Genomic DNA, 17,607 nt, shown 5'->3' on the forward strand with positions numbered 1-17,607 from the left:
CTCCTCTATTCAGGCTGCATTTATTTCAGCAAGAAGAACGTTATGGCTGAAATCCTGGAAGGGAGATTCGGAATCAAAAAAAGTCCGTTGAAACCATTCCCTTTTCAGCAGCAGGTTTGTTCGGCCCGGAATTGGATACTATGATTTCCCAGGCAACAGGGGGCAAAAGAACGTCTTTGACGGTATTCTCAAGTAGGGGCCGGGGCCCTCGGTTCAGCTCCTTTCGTCAGCCCTTTAGGTGGACCTCCTTGCCTAGAGGACAGTCCTTTAGAGGTAGACAACCAAATGCTCGAGGCTCCTCTGTCAGGGGTAGATCCCTTGTTTGCAGCTAGGCGCCAGGCCTCCAAGACCCAGGAGAAGCCTGCGTCCTGACGACCACTCTACTCGGCCGGAGGTGGCGCCAGTGGGGGGACGTCTGTCTTTGTTTCAAGAACAGTGGGCAGCGTCATCCCAAGACCCTTGGATTCGGGGCATTATATCAAGGGGGTACATGATAGACCTGCTGGGTCCGGTACCACATTGTTTCTTTGTAACCCCGCTACCCTAAAATCCAACAAGAAGACGGGCAATACAGGCCTGTGTCGCCTCTCTTCTTTCGCAAAGAGTCATTTGCAGGGTCCCAGACAACCAGAAAAGGAAGGGATTTTATTCAAATCTTTTTCTGGTCAAGAAGCCGGACGGGTCCTTTCGACCCATTTTAAACCTAAAAAGCCTCAATGTGTACTTACGAGTGGACAAATTTCGTACGGAGTCCCTGAGGTCGGTGATAAACGGCCTAGAGAAGGATCGGTTTATGGCGTCCTTAGACATAAAGGATGCATACCGCCACGTTCCCATTTGGAGAAATCATCAGTCTCTTCTGAGGTTCACTATGGGGAACTCCCACTATCAGTTTGGGGCTCTTCCCTTCGGCCTCTCCACAGCTCCCAGGGTCTTCACGAAGATCATGTCGGTGGTGGCAGCGTGTCTTCACCTAAAAGGAGTTCAGGTCGTTCCTTATTTGGACGATCTACTCATCAAATTCTCCTCAGAGATTTGCTTACGTCAGCACTTATCACTCACCATAGCGGTTCTCGAGAGCCATGGGTGGCACATAAACTTAAAGAAAACCCAGGTGGTTCCGTGCCAACGCATAGTCTTCCTAGGACTCATCATGGATACCAGTCAGCAGAAGGTGTTCCTGCCTACGGAGAAGATCAGTTCAATCCGAACTATAACATCTCAGGTCTTGTCCTCTCCCAATCCCTCAATTCATTTGTGCATGCGGCTGCTTGGGAAGATGGTGGCCTCATTCGAAACGATTTCCTTCGGTCGGGCTCATTCTCGGTGCTTCCAGTGGGATCTGTTAACAAAATGGTCAGGATCCCACCTACGTTTGGATCTCCAGAGGATCTCGCTGTCTCCGGGGGCGAGAGAATCGCTCCAGTGCTGGCTGAATCAGGATCACATGTCGGTGGGCAGGTCTTTCGTTCCATGGTCATGGATCACAGCCACAACAGACGCCAACCTGAGAGGTTGGGGGGTGGTAATCCTGCACCTCCGGCTCCAGGGACTTTGGTCTGTTCAGGAATCAGCCTTCTCAATCAACACGTTGGAGCTGAAGGCAATTCTTTTAGCTCTTCAGGGGGCCCAGTCCCTCCTTCGGGGCCACCCAGTCAGAGTTCAGTCCGACAATGCCACGGCTGTGGCATATGTCAACAGACAGGGAGGGACCAGGAGTGCAGCTGCAATGCGAATTGCAGCTCAGATTTTTGCTTGGGCAGAACAGTATGTTCCAGCAATCTCGGCAGTGTTCATTCCGGGAATAAAGAATTGGGAGGCCGATTACCTAAGTCTAAATCCAATGATGCCGGTGGAGTGGTCACTCCACCAGGAAGTATTTCAGTCTCTAGTTCAGAGGTGGGGTCTTCCGGATATAGATCTCATGGCCTCAAGACACAACAAAAAAGTTCACAGGTTTTGCGCAAGGGCAAGAGATCCCGTAGCGGTAGCGGTGGACGTAATGACCATGTCATGGGAATTCAGGTTGGGATACCTGTTTCCCCCGATTCCCATGCTTCCTCGCGTGCTCAGGCGAGTGAGGCAAGGCGGGCTTCCGGTAATTCTAATAGCTCCCTCATGGCCGCGTCGAGTGTGGTACGCGGACATAATCTCCATGGCGGAAGGACAAGGATATCATCTTCCGTCACGAGACGACCTTCTTCAAGGTCCCTTTCGTCACTAGAATTTACCTCAGCTCAGTTTAACGGCATGGCTGTTGAAGCCAGCCTCTGGAGAGCAAGGGGTTTTTCCCCCAGTGTTGCTGCGAGCTCGAAAGCCGGTTTCGGCTCGCATCTATCATCGTATTTGGCAAACCTATATCAGATAGTGCGAAAATATGTCCTGTCACTCGCCTTCTTTTCGTCTCCCTCGCTTATTGGCCTTTCTTCAGGATGGGCTGGAAGCAGGGCTCCGTTTAGGTTCCTTAAGAGTTCAGGTATCAGCACTTTCAGTTTTCTTTCACCTACGTTCCCGCCTACAGCACCATGGGATCTTAACCTGGTACTGGATATGCTTAAAGGGCCTCCTTTTGAGCCATTACTTACGGCAGATTTTAGGTGTTTTACCTGGAAGGTCGTCTTTCTTTTAGCAATTGCATCTGCACGTAGGGTTTCTGAATTGGGAGCTCTGTCTTGCCGGGAACCATATCTGTTTTTTCACGAGGACAGAGCGGTATTAAGAACCCTCCCTTCTTTCGTTCCAAAAGTAGTTTCGGCTTTCCATTTGAACCAGGAAATTGTAGTTCCGGTCTTTTCATTTACTTCCCATTCTGATCAACAGTCTATGGAAAAGTTAGATGTGGTTAGGGCTCTCCGCATTTATGTCAAAAGAACTTCTCAGATTAGACGTACAGATTCTCTGTTTGTTCTTTATGATTCTCTGTGCCAGAGAGACTGACGGCCCATTCCACCAGATCGGTAGGGGCGTCATGGGCAGCGAGAAATGGGGCTTCTGCAGACCAGCTTTGCAGGGCAGCCACCTGGTCTTCTCTCCACACATTTACCAAATTCTATCAATTTAATGTATTCGCATCCGCGGAGGCAAATTTCGCTCGTAGTGCTCTACAAGCGGGGTTTTCAGAGCGGTCCCACCCTAAGGGTGCTGCTTTAGAACGTCCACATGGTAAGCAGTGTCCCCCAGACTGGATAAAAGAGAAAAGAGGATTTATGTACTTACGTTAAATCCGTTTCTCTGATTCCGTCTGGGGGACACTGCGATCCCTCCCTGCTTTTCCTCTGTATGCTCTTGGTTGATTGACCTTTCTCCTTGGGGCTTTTTAATTAACTGACAGGAAGAGGAAGAGGCAGGGGGATTGTAGAGGGGAGGGGTCTGTCAGCAGTGCTAAAGTTAACTAGCTGGGTGCCAACTCCCCGAGCTCCCCTCCACAACTCATGGTAAGCAGTGTCCCCCAGACGGAATCGGAGAAACGGATTTAATGTAAGTACATAAATCCTCTTTTTATCAGTTTATTTTCATTTTATGTTTCAATTCAACATGCACCTTTTATATTTCGCTATTAGAATATTTTAATGATGTAATTCAATAAAGATTAATTTTATAGGATACAATTATTCTTCAGAAAATAACTCTAGTCTTGTAGTAAGTTTAACTTCTTGTTAAGTTGGAAGAACAACCCCCAATAAGAATTAGACAGACATTAGAATTAGCCTATCAGACACAACTATCTTAAGTGTATTTAAAGTTATTCTTTGCACAAACAGGTTGCTCACAATTACATATCCATTATTTACTGTAATAATGTAGGTTATGTTCTTACCTGTATCCATCATTAGCAAACATGTGTTTTTCTTATAGATTTGCTTTCTCTCCACTCATTGAGGAAGATGAAGATGATGAGCAGAAAGAACCAATGTTAAAAGAGAGCTTTGGTATGAAATCTCTTACCCTATTGCAGGGTCACTGAAATAGTCACATACATACATGACTTTTTGCCCCAAATACCACCTAAGGGGGTTTATAATAAAAAGATAATTTTAAATAATTTTATATATATATATATATATATTTTTTTTTTTGTTTTCTTCAGAGGGAATGAAGATGAGAAGTTCAAAACCAGAAACTAATGGAAATACTAAAGCCACCAAAGCTGTGAGTGTACATTGTTATATAGTCAGTTTGAAGCAAGACTCCTGTCCATCAAGTTCAACCTTTTCATAAATTCTAATTGTGTTGATCCAAAATGAAGCAAAAAAAAAAATCTATGTGACAATTACCTAGTTAGTGTTGCAGGGGAAAAAATTTCCTGTCTGACCTCAGAAAATCTTATAAATTCCCTCACACAGTTACTCCCATAATATTGTCTATTAATTATAGCTACATATATCATTACTTGTACGAAAGGCATCCAATCCATCTTATGTAGTAAGGAATTCCCCTGCTTAACCTCCTTTACACTAAAGAACCCCTTCCTGGTCTTATGGTTAAGCTGTCTTTCTTCCATTGGCTGTTGTATCTTCTGTATAGACTTATATTTATACATATTAGGTGTCTTTGTTTCCAATGAAAAAAAAACAACTTTCTAACCTCTTTATAATTTAGCCCTTCCATCCTTTTATAAATAAGGTTGCCTGCCTCTTAACTCTCTCAAGTAAGAGACTGTTGTGTGGATCAGCATTTTGCAGTATCCAAATTTTACTATATATACATAATGTGTAGCAAAAATAAAAAAATTTATTGCAGTACAGTGTCAGCCAGAAAAATCTTATGTGATGTTGAATACTTTCATGTCAAAAATCACAAAAGTATTATAGGAGTGATACCTTTATTGACAAACCAAAATAAACTTTTATATTTGCTAGATTTCAGAACCATGCTAGAAGTGGTCCAATTTTTTGTTTTCTTTATAAATATTGTGGTATCCATCTCGTGGCACTGATCCAGTTGTGAGGGAGCCCATAAATGTAAGAAATCACAGTCCATCAATTACTGAACTTAGTTTCTGTTAGCACCCATGGCTAGATGGCCTATGCGCCAGGTGCTTTATTTCTTATTATCTTGTTTAGGTATATAAAAATATAGCAAAAAAAAAAAAAACCAACCTTGCTACTTGTTACCCTAATTTTGGCAGATGAGCATAATCAATTTACCAAATATATATAAAAAGATTCTTATTAGTAAAGATCAACATTCCAAAATGAATAAAACAATTCTTATACATCAACTCGATGTACACATATAATCACATATGTACGGTTATGTATGTGTATTACATCTGGAGTAAATGTAATTCTATCAGAAATATAACTTTATATGTTTATAAACTGTTACAACAATTCGTGAGAAAAAGTGTTTATTTTTCAAGCTATATCTCTTTAAACAAATCAAACATCCTAAGCTGGTATAAATATCTGGATCCTATTGATGTTCTAGTTCTTTGTAAATTATCTTTTAGTAAGTTTTAGGGGTACATCATATTCACACTGTCACCCTGTACAGGTGTTCTGTAATGATTAAGATTAAATAGTCCGTAATACACAAACAGATATTTTCTCTCCCTCTCTCTCGCTCTCTGTAGTTAGTACAGTAGCCCACCTCATTTAGTTAATTCTTTTACCACGTGCAAAAAAAATTGCATTTGTCTATAAAATCTTTAGAGAAGTTTGAACAATAAGGGTGATGCCACATGGGCGCTTTGAATGCTATTGCTTTTTTAACTACAATTTTTTGCTTCTCATCTGTTTGAGAACTGTGGGAGCTTTTCTAGCTAGTCTGGTACCAGCATTCAAACTGTGACACAACCCTACAACAGCAGAAAAATGAGTAATACTATTTGCAAATAATCTTATAAATTGGGAAATAAGGATTAAAATTAGTATACCAAAATAAATGCAATGGTCTTAGATGTGTATTCTATTCAATGATGTGTGGTGTCTTTTTCAGGAGGAGGATTTGAAGTGGGTAGAAGAGAACATCCCTTCTTCTGTTACTGATGTGTGAGTATATCCACCTTGTTAGGGAAAGTGGATAGCATTGATGTTTGTGCTTATTGCAGACAGAGAAAATCTGTAATTCGAGTACTGCATATTAGTAGTTTTGTGCGCTTTTCATGGAAAGGTGCATGTTGACTGGTAATCCTTGGCTGTTGAGATGGCAGCATAGAATTAATTAATTACCGGTGCACATGTATACATCGGAATTGCATAGAGCTACCAACTTCACCAACAGATTGGTTGCTTGTGGAAAGGAGGTACTTGATGTTCCCAGAAAGTGGAAGATGAAGTGTCAGGCAAAAGTAGATATTTTAGAGTGGTTTAAGCAACCTCAAGGGTAATTTATATGAAAGAACTGCTAAGAACATCCACAAAAATATATGGATAAAAGCACAAAAGAGGAGCGCTAATAGTGTAGCAGTTAAAAATAGTGGATGTGGCTATATATATTAAATGTGCAAACTTTAAAATTGGTGATCAAGAAGCGTAGCTGGATGTACCTCTTGGGTCCTAGTCTGCAGCGTTCCCAAGGTATGAATTACTAGAGACAGAGGGTAAGAATTGGCCAGCGAAATTGATAGTTTAGTATTTCAGCATAATAAGAGCATTGATATTGTTTAAACGGTATATTTTAATATAGCTAATCAAGAACTTATATGTACATCGATGCGGATAATGATCCTTCTTCAAACTGTATTCTTCAAAGCACATTATGCTAAGTTCCTGCTAATAACCTGAAAGCCTTGGTGCCAGACAAAGCAGGGGAGGTATAGGAGGAATACTATGATGTTACAGTAGCCTGGATGAATCGTCATCATCAACATTTACTGCATAGCGCCAGTGCTTTACAATTGGGGACAAACACAGTAGTAAAACAATACTGGGTAATACAGACAGAGAGAGGTAAGACGGTATGAATGATCCTGAGTTACGATATTATGAATTAGGATTTATTTATTGGAGTGGGAAAATAATTATCATAGTTTTACTTTTAAATGTCTTCAGTTCTGATACTTTCCTATAACTTTTACATACATATTTGTGAATGCTATTGGTGGCTCTTTCATAGTACACAATTTAAATTTTGGGTTTAGTGGTGGCTCAAATAATATGTAATTTCCACCTTTTTAAATGCCACCATTTTGCAATATACAGCTCTGTAAAAGTACAGTAGAAATTAGGTTTTGTATTGAAATGTACCTATTGTTTTTATGGGGAAGTGTATGAACTTGTAAGCCAAGATGGCATTTTCTGAAGGTCAGATCAGTGTTGATCCCTGCACTGCGGAGGCTAGGCACATGAATGTGCCTACTTGTGGGGGGAGGCTAGGCGCATGAATGTGCCTACTTGTGGGGGAGGCTAGGCGCATGAATGTGCCTACTTGTGGGGGAGGCTAGGCGCATGAATGTGCCTACTTGTGGGGGAGGCTAGGCGCATGAATGTGCCTACTTGTGGGGGAGGCTAGGCGCATGAATGTGCCTACTTGTGGGGGGAGGCTAGGCGCATGAATGTGCCTACTTGTGGGGGAGGCTAGGCGCATGAATGTGCCTACTTGTGGGGGAGGCTAGGCGCATGAATGTGCCTACTTGTGGGGGAGGCTAATTATGCCCCAAGATTATTTAAATGAGGTCATGGGGTGGAGAAGCACAATTAAGGTAATTGGAAGGGTGGTACAAATGTTTCCTCCCTGCTAAAGCCTGGACTTTTATGGGTATTATTTTTTAATTTTTCCTACTAGTTTAAACTCAAATTAAAATGGCCATATAAATGGGCAGAATTTTTTTATTCTTTAACCTCTTTGCCGCTAAGCTTTTCTCACCCCTGTGCTGCACTTTTTGTTTGGTCACATTTCATCATCAAAATCAGTCATTTTTATGCAGTACCGACACAATTTATAGCTTGTAACTATCCTCTTTCAAAAGAGGGGCCTGCATAGTTTCTTGGAGCTAGGATGGGGGAGATCCTGGACACCATCCACCCATCCAATGACTCTTCAAATTTTGTGTAGCGTAGTATGCCCATCTATTAGCCGGTGATCACCATACAATAACTTCTTACACCCTACACTACAGAAAGCGTGAAGTCCATGGTGGTGGTGGGGGGTTATAATGCCCGGTTCTTTCTACCCCATTCAAGCTTCAATAAACTCCTGGGTGATTTCATTTTATGTGATTAGTTGTCCATTTGTTGTCTACATATTTTATGCATTTTATTGAAGAAATTGCAAATTAGCTTAAAAAAAAATAATAATGATTTTCAAGTGCAGATTTTTTTTTATAAAAGCCTATGTGTAGAATCCTGCTTTTTGTCGTTTTGGAAAGGCGGATTGATGCCAAACCAAGGACCAGTATTTCTGCGTGGTGCTTTTAGTTCACTTTTTTGCCATATTAATTTGAAAACAAACAAGTTGGGCCATTTTCGGTAGATTTATTTTTTTCTGCCGTGACAGGAGGTAACGGTAAACTAATGGTATTTATCTTTCATCCTATCTGGGGGACACTGCTACCATGGGTTGTGAGAGTGGAGGTGGAGTTGGCACTTAACAGTTTAACTTTGTTAATGTATCAAAGTTGAAAAACCCATCCCCTCTGCAACCCCCTGTAGCCTCTTCAGTCTTAGTTAAGTACCCAAGGGAGTTGGGCTTACTTTAAATGACAGGAAGGAATTATTCCTTTTTCTACTAAATTTTAACTTAAAGTTTTGTAGCAGTGTGCTCTGTTAGCTATACAGAGCACACTTATTCAGAGAGTGAGAGCCGGACAGCACTCATTAACATTGGAAGTTTTTTCTCTTTTATTCTTTTAAAAACTACTCAGTGCTGACAAGCGGCTTATAGCCATTGCCACGATGATTCAAGACCGTTATTCCAGTGCTGCCAGAAACGGCAAAGAGCACCGGTAATCGGAACGCCGGGGGCCACCATATTGGAATATATCCAGTCCCCTCCTCAGCAAAGGAGGGGGGGCACTTGTTCCACCAGGAATCTGCTATTAGTGACAGCTGCATAATATAAATGTAGCAGATTGCAGACCTCTCCTGCTCCATAAGACATCTTGGCCTTATTGGAGGGCTAAGTACCACTTTTCTTATATCTTTATATCATAGATAGGGGTATATTAAAATTAAAGTTGTTGTTGCAATAGCATTTTTAATAAAATGCAGAATACTAATTGTATAACACATAGTCTTAGCAAGGGATATTAACTTTTGACTCTGTCATAGACTAGTTAGTATCTCTATGTTTGCTTGTGAGTGATTGCCTGTATTTCATTCTTTTATTGTTATACTGATCCCTTAAAAAAAAATGTCTGATAAGGGAAAGGCAACTCGGTCAAAATATTATACCTGTTCCAAGTGTAAAGAGAAGTTACCAATTGGACTACAGGACCCGGGGGAGCTTTGTGCTGACTGCAGGGGGGGCACCCTGACCGTGCAGGCTCATGTCGGCGTACCACCACTAGTGGACACGCCAGCATGGGCAAATGCCCTGACACAGGGGGTTGAGACTTTGGTTAAGCTGCTATTTAAACCGACAGAGATTCCAGCGGTTGCAGCAGTTCTCCCCTCTACCTCAGTAGCAATTGACCAACTCATAACAGGCAGGTCTACGGGGACTGCCGAGTCCACAGACTTGGGACAGGCTGGGGCTCTGTCTGTCCTCACCTCACAAGACCCTCCTACAGGAGAACCGGCTTGGTCGGCTTCCCTAGTTAGAGGACTTGATAGGTTAAATCGGTTCTTGGATGCACCAAGACCCTTACCCCAAAAATAAGCGACACAGATCCGCTAGCCCCCGTCTGACCCTCTCTGATTCGGAGGAATTGTCAGAAGAGGAGGGTGAACTGATAGAAGACTCTGATTCTACACAGGTCATAGACCCAGAAGAGTCTTCCAGATATCAAGTTATTGATGACCTTTTGGTAGCAGTTTGTCAGACATTAGGTATTCTGGATCTAGAAGAGACTAGAACATCAGATCAAAGTCTCTTCAAAAAAGCTAGGAAATGTGCGATCTGCTTTCCTCCATCAGTAGAACTGAAGGAAATAGCGGAGAATCCCGGAAACAACCAGATAGGAAATTTACTGTTCCGCAAAGGTATCTGACTTTATATCCATTACAGGAGGAGGACCTCAACTGTGGGGAACAGGTTCCAAGGGTTGATTGACCGGTGGCGCATTCTGGGGGGTGTTATTCGGCCCCGAACTGGACAGCATCATTTGCCAGGCCACAGGAGGCAAAAGCAGCTTCCTCCCAGTAAATGTCCCAAAACCTAGGACACCGAGGTTTGGTTCATTTAGACAGTCTTTTCTTGGTGGCTCCGCTGGCCAGGGCCGGACACATAGACCGAGAACTTCAGCCTCTAGAGGACAATCGTATAGAGGTAGGTCTTCCTCCTCCACGAAACGTCCATTTCTCACGCTTCCACAAAAACAGTCAGTTTGACAGTCTCCCTCCCCTCCTCGAGGCTGCGGGAGTGGAGATTAGTGGGCAGCGTCCTCAGAAGACCGTTGGATTCGGGAGATCGTGAAGAAAGGATACATGATAGACCTATCTGGTCCGGCGCCTCATGGGTTCTTCGCAACCAGCTTACCCCGCGACCCTCGAAAGAAAGAGGTGATGCTTAAATGTGTTGTCTCTCTTCTTTCCGCTGGGGTCATCTGCCAGGTTCCAAAGGACAAAAAAGTCAGGGGTTCTACTCCAATCTCTTTTTGGTCCAAAAGCCGGTTGGCTTGTTCTGACCTGTTCTAAATCTAAAGTAGTTAAACCGGCACCTACGGGTGGTCAGGTTTTGAATGGAATCGCTCAGGTCAGTCATCAATGGACTGGAACCAGATCAATTCATGGCATCTATAAACCTCAAGGATGCCTACCTTCACATACCTTTCTGGAAGGCTCATCAGGCCCTTCTCATATTCTGAGTGGGACCGTCTCACTACCAATTCAAAGCTCTCCCATTTGGCCTTTTGACAGCTCCAAGAGTGTTTACAAAAATAATGGCAGTAATGGCAGCCTTTCTTCATTCCAGAGGAGTGCAAATAGTGCCCTATCTGGATGATCTGCTTATAAAAGCCTTCTCAGCTCTCCTACTGAATCAACACCTGGTCCTCACTATCGGGACCCTGGAGACGCATGGATGGCTCATAAATCAAGAAAAGTCCAATTTATTCCGTGCAGAAAATGACCTTTCTGGGACTAATCATGGACACAAACAAACAAAAGGTTTTCCTTCCGGAGGATAAATCTCAATCCCTGAGGAACCTGACTGCTCGAGTTATGGCCTGCAGCAGACCGTCAGTCCACTTGTGCACGCTTCTATTAGGAAAGATGGTATCTACTTTCGAGACGGCTTCCAATGGGACCTCTTGAGGAAGTGATCAGGATCCAATCTGAGATTAGAGGAACAACTGATACAATTGTCACCAGAGGCGAAGGCTTCCCTCAGATGGTGGACGTTGCTAGTAGTCGGCAGGTCCTTTGCCCCATGGTCCTGGATCTTAGTAATCCTAGACGCCAGCCTGACAGGATGGGGGGCTGGGGTACTTAAGTTACTGGTCCAGGGACTCTGGACCGCTCGGGATGCTTTCCTTCCCATTCACAATCTGGAGCTAAAAGCCATGCTAGTGGCCTTAAACAGCTCCCAGTCAATACTTCACAGACACCCAGTCCATCTGCTGTCCGACAATGTGACGGCAATGTCTTATGTCAACAGACGGGGCACCGGGAGCGTGGGAGCAATGAGGGTGGCTGCTCAGATCTTGACCTGGGTAGAGAACCACGTTCCCGTTATATCAGTAATTTTTATCCCAGGAATCCAAAACTGAGAAGCTGACTTTCTCAGCCGGCATGCGATATTGCCGGGCGAGTGATCTTCCAGTCTCTGGTCCTACGATGGGGGATCCCGGACCTGGACTTAATGGCATCGCGTCACAACAGGAAGATACCTCAGTTTTGCTCTGGAGCAGGAGACCTCTTAGCGATGGCCATCAACGTAATGACAATGCCATGGGACTTCAGGTTGGCATACCTGTTTCCTTCCATTCCTATGATTCCCAGAGTCCTTCAACGAGTGAAGCAAGGGGGACTCCCAGTCATACTAGTGGCTCCCGCTTGGCCAAGTCGAGTTTGTTGGGCAGAAATTCTGGGGCTAGAGGTAGGTCCGGGTCTGAAATTACCTGTTCAAGAAGACCTTCTTTAGCAAGGACCATTCACACATCAGGAATTGCCTCGGCTCAATTTAACGGCATGGCTGTTGAGGCCAACCTGTGGAGGTCCAGAGGGTTCTCTCCACGAGTAGTGAACACCCTCCTACGGGCTATAAAAAAAGTTTTGGCTCGTATGTACAACTGCATCTGGCAAACCTACATCGGATGGTGTGAGAGCCGAGCATGCCACATGGCTGCCTTTCGTCTTCCATGTTTTTTTGCTTTTCTTCAGGATGGCTTGGATGCGGGCCTTCGTCTAGGTTCACTGAACGTACAGATATCGGCCCTTTCGGTATATTTTTACCTGTGCGTGGCAGACATTCTGGATGTTAAGAACTTCTTGCAAGGAGTCCTACATATCTAGCCTCCATATGTTCCTCCAACAGCCCCCTGGGATCTTAACCTGGTGTTTAATATGCTTCAAGGGCCTTCTTTACACACTGCAGAATTAAGGTTCTGGACTATGAAAGTGGTATTTCTACTAGCTATTGCATCGGCTCGTAGGGTTACCGAATTGGATGTCGTGAACCATGTCTTCTCTGTCACAGTGATAGGGCAGTTCTTAGAACAGTTCCCGCTTTCCTACCAAAGGTGGTGTCTAGTTGTCATGTGAACCAAGAAATAGTGGTTCCGGTATTTAAGGGTGGCCCACAGTCTTAAGGTATAGGTTCCATGGAGTTCCTGGATGTGGTCAGGGCTCTAAGAGTTTATATCAGGAGGACATCAAAGATTCGCCGCACGGATTCTTTATTTGTTTTGGTTGACTCCTCTAAACGAGGATGGCCGGCCTCTAAGCAATCGATTGCTAGGTGGTTTACTTCTACTATTAAGCAGGCTTATATCAGTGCTAACAGACCTGTGCCCAGATCGTATTGTAGCCTATTCTACCTGTTCAGTGGTGACGTCCTGGGCTGCACGAAATTGGGCCTCAGCTGACCAGTTGTGCAGAGCAGCCACGTGGTCCCCGGTCCATACTTTTACCAAATTTTATCAATTCAATGTATTTGCGTCAGCAGGCGCTGCTTTTGGCAGTAGTGCTCTATGTGCCGGGCTGTCAGAGAGGTCCCTAGATTAGGGTGGCTACTTTAGAACGTCCCTCTGGTGGTAGCAGTGTCCCCCAGATAGGATGAAAGAGAAAAGAGGATTTTTATACTTACGATAAATTTGTTTCTCTGATTCCATCTGGGGGACACTGTGTTCCCTCCCTTCTGCTGTGTGTTCTCTGGTTGGTTGAGTCCCCTTCCTTGTGGCTTTATACTTGGACTAAAGAGACTACAGGGGGTTGCAGAGGGGAAGGGTTTGTTAACCTGTTAAGTGCCAACTCCACCTCCACTCCCACAACCCATGATAGCAGTGTTTCCCCAGATGGAATCGGAGAAACGGATTTATCGTACGTATAAAAATCCTCTTTCTGAATGTTCAGTCTATTTAAAAACAAGGTATAATTTGTGTGGGTATTGTATAAACAAGTAACGTATATTGATGTTTGAATGTGAGCAGCCCAAAAAGTACCAAAATAGGCTCGGTACAAGGGTGAGAAAAGGCTCAACAGCGAAGTGGTTAATAGACTTAGCAGTTTGAAAAACTTGTGTAATTTGCTAAAAAAAAAAAATGGGAATTTACATCACTGTTTAGAAAAATTGTTGTTAAGTAGACTTGTTCTCTGAGGGCAGTGCGTAACAATGAGATGTGGGTATGCACCCATGAATGTACTAGACAGGCACTTGGCCGCAAATCGATAAACTTTGCACTTTTTTTTTACTTTTTTTTTTTTATAAATAACCTTTAACTTTTCATATCTTGCAGGGCTCTCCCAGCATTATTGGATTCAGACGAGGTCAGTATCTTTCTTTCTGGCTTGTAAAACAGAACTTATGACAGTCATGTGCTCAGCTGAGTCACCCAGCAGTCCTTCACAAATATTATACAAAGGCAGAAACCAGATATGATCACATATTAACCTAAAGGGGCGATACAGCCAACAGAAGTGCATCATATATAATTATTATATTGACAACCTTTTTACAGCTATAATTATTTTAATTAATGACCTCCTTAAAAGACTGTTTTTTGAGATGCAGAGTAAGGAGCATTTGACAGTTTATCATGAGATTATGTTCTGCAGATGTATTTGCAAATGACTGTTAGCTTTTTTTTTTTTTTTGTATTGTACATCTTGAATTTATGATGATATAAAATGTACAACTTCTGGTAAAAAAAGAAAAATTAACTGACTGGTAAAAAATTAGCCCTTGAAATAAAATGTTGCAGTCCTCCATACAGTCTTTGTGCATTTGACTTTAACACATTTTGGGCCAGAGTCCTTAGGAAAAGTAAGGAAAAACAAGGAGCAAATTGGATCCTGGACAAACCATGTTACAATACAAGAGGAGCAAATCAATTTATTATTTTACATACAAGTTAAATACTGGTTGTTTTTTATGTAGCACATAAATACTCAATAGCTTTATTTTTACACTGAAATTTAAAGTTGATCTAGGACATGCCCTACCTCAACTATAAGTCTGTCCTCACATTTTCAATTTATCTGCCCCTCCAATGCAACATAGTTTCGCCAAGGTGCAAAGTTACTCCCTTTTTTTTTTTTTTTTTGTTTTGCTCGCCTTAATGACTCTGGCCCTTTGAGATGTGAATGGGGGTAAATGATCCCTATGCCACCCCTCAGTATGCATTTTGTTGTTCATGTATTCACTGTGGGGTGAACACACCGTATGCCATACCGCTCTCATGGCATGTGTGGAAAAGCTTAGTGAGGTCAGGAAGTAACATTACGTTAACACTTGGTATAATAAACTGAAGAAAATGATCTAATGGGGGAAGTGATAGAGTAGTGCTGCTATATTCTGTGACAGAACCAGTCTTTGGAATGTGCATCCTGTTCTTAAGTGTTTTAATAATGTGTGGTATTTGTGAAAGTACACAACTATAAGCTTGATGATGATGATTTTTAATGTATGACATTTACAAACATTGTCTTTCCTTCACTATGCTCAGTACACAGCACATAAGAAGTATACTGGAATTGTTATTGCTAGTTAAGATACTAGGAGGCTCAATGGGTAGAGAAAATGTGCCTATTGGATTGTTCTGTGTAAAAGGGGTGCAGCTAATGAATGGAACTTAGGCAAAAAAACAACAACCTTTGGCACTCTAACGACTTAATGAAATCAAATAATCAAATGCTATGCAAAATAAAATCTAGTATCCTAAAGCTGGAGAGCAGTGCAGACATTTACTTTTGCAAAAAGTAGGTCAATCCAATGTCGAATGCAGATAGTATGTTTCCTCCAGTGACTTTATTTCAGAGTTTTAAACTAAATGCCATTAGCATTTTGGACAATTAATTAAAGAAAGTCACTTATTTTCAAACAGCTTTTTAATTATTAAAACTTATTTTTCCCCGTTTGATAGGAGAGAATGATCACGCATTTTGAAAGATCCAAGATGGAGTAATGAAGTGGATTATAAGATCGACATAGCAGACTGGATGCACGAAGTGAAGAGGGCAGTGCAGAGTACTGAATATTTCAGATCCATTGCCCATTTTTTTGAATGGAGAAGGACCAGCATTGATTACTAAGATTTCCCTTGGAATTGACCCCCTTACCTTGCAAAGCCTGATCAGTTTTTAAGGGTTAAAGAACTTGCCTCAACTTATAATATTATCCTCCAGTGCAGGAAAGTTGTTGTTGTTTGAAAGTTAAAGCGTTTTTAACCTATGTTCTAATATCCGGTTTCCACCCAAAAAAATGGCATCAAACTCAACTGTGGACAATAATACTTTGTTTTCTTCTGGTGAGCCACCAGGTTATGATGAATCCTGCACTTTAATTTCACATGTATAATTTAATTTAAAAAAATAATCAACAAGAGACATGCAATGCTGTTTCTGCATTTAGGTGGTTGGCTGATTTAGGGTGAAAGTTATGTGGGATACTAGTATATACATGTGTGTGTTATTCTGGGACATTTGTTTACAAAACTAATGCTTACATTTTTAGTTCTAAGTTGCATTGTTTTCTTTCGTATCAAACATAAGAATTCTTTATAGGCTGTTAATTACAACCTGCATTTATCTTTCTGGCAAAGTCATCAGCACTGGTTTAGTTTTGAAACAAAATTGAGATGGGAAATATTAGATACAGTAATTTAAAGCTGCCTTACTACCTTATAAAGGGTAATATTGCAGACCGCTGGGCTCTGGGTGGGGGTAGGGGGCGAGCGGGCTGCATTACCACCTTTTCATTTTTAAAGTAGGTGGTAATGCATCTTTAAGAGCTTGTGTGTGACATTAGACTGACATAACACTGGCTGGCCCTATTGAAGAGAAGTAGACTATCAAAAAAAGAAGCAAAGTTCACCGTTTTATTTACAAAAGACACAAATGAGTGTCATAAAAGATAATTTCAGTCATCACAGTAAATATTGGGCTTCAGAAAATAAGCCTCTGACATAGACTGCTGTATATTAAAAGAAAGCACAGCTTTGAATAATGGCCTCTTATACATGGCACTCCACTGAATTGTGAGTGCTGTATAAACTGGTGATTGTATCTGGAAGTAGAGAAAGCAAACAATGGGGCGGATTCAAATTTCTGAGAGGTTCCATCACAATGTGCTGATGCGCTCATTTCCAGGTACTATGGTGCCTGGAACATGGTTGATTTTCCTGCGCACCTCTATGGCGCACATTGCCACAGAGTGCCTTCACGGTCAATTGCAGAGGCACTTCGCTGGAAACATCGCCGAGAATTGAATTCCCCCAGTATGAGTAAAGAGCAAAATATCACCAGTACTATGAAAGGTTAGCAGTTAACATTGTGTCTACATGCAGGTCATACACTGGACTTCATAAGCAGTTTTCAGTCCGATTATAACTTTCATTTCTAAAGTATGATGGGTTTTACAGACAGTAAGACTGAATATAGAGCAAATCTTGTACACACACAACCTGAACCTTTGTCATTTGCCGTTTGATTGACATGTTTGTGCTTTCTAAGTAAGATGTTTTTGTCTTTTTTTATAAATATAAAATAACCTAAAAAATGTTCCTTTTTACAGACTTATTTCTATTAACTCCCTCTCTTCGTTTTTAGTTGGTTTTTAATAAGATAACCAATTTAATTCTGAAAAAGTACCAAAGTTAAAATAAATCTTTGCTTAGCATTTTTCCTATGAATTACAGAAGACAATTTAAAAAAAATGGCAATTTTTAATGAATATTGGTGTTTCGTGGCCATCTAAGCGGTTTACGAGAAAGTTCAGTAGGCGATAAGAGACAGTCAAAATGCAGGAATTTATCAAATTGCCTCCTGTTCTCTCTAGATGCCGTGGCAGCTTTAGTGTACAGTAGTGAAAGGGAAGTTTTGATAGCAGCAGCTGCTATCAAAACTT

General features: G+C 42.0%; 1 protein-coding gene across 3 annotated transcripts in view; it reads left to right on the forward strand.

Annotated features, from left to right (window-relative positions):
• Positions 1 to 17,261, forward strand: part of TMEM87A (transmembrane protein 87A) — a 68,775-nt gene extending 51,514 nt beyond the window's left edge. For all 3 annotated transcript variants that reach the window (XM_075192591.1, XM_075192592.1, XM_075192593.1), the window contains 5 exons: positions 3,856 to 3,929; positions 4,088 to 4,149; positions 5,941 to 5,993; positions 14,000 to 14,030; positions 15,626 to 17,261. In XM_075192591.1, the coding sequence (XP_075048692.1) occupies positions 3,856 to 3,929; positions 4,088 to 4,149; positions 5,941 to 5,993; positions 14,000 to 14,030; positions 15,626 to 15,667 (262 nt within the window). In that variant the 3' untranslated portion in view covers positions 15,668 to 17,261. The remainder of the gene's footprint in view (positions 1 to 3,855; positions 3,930 to 4,087; positions 4,150 to 5,940; positions 5,994 to 13,999; positions 14,031 to 15,625) is intronic.
• Positions 17,262 to 17,607: the final 346 nt, after the last annotated feature.

This window comes from Mixophyes fleayi, chromosome 12 (assembly GCF_038048845.1).
Source record: "Mixophyes fleayi isolate aMixFle1 chromosome 12, aMixFle1.hap1, whole genome shotgun sequence".
In the NCBI taxonomy this organism is placed as follows: Eukaryota; Metazoa; Chordata; class Amphibia; order Anura; family Limnodynastidae; genus Mixophyes; species Mixophyes fleayi.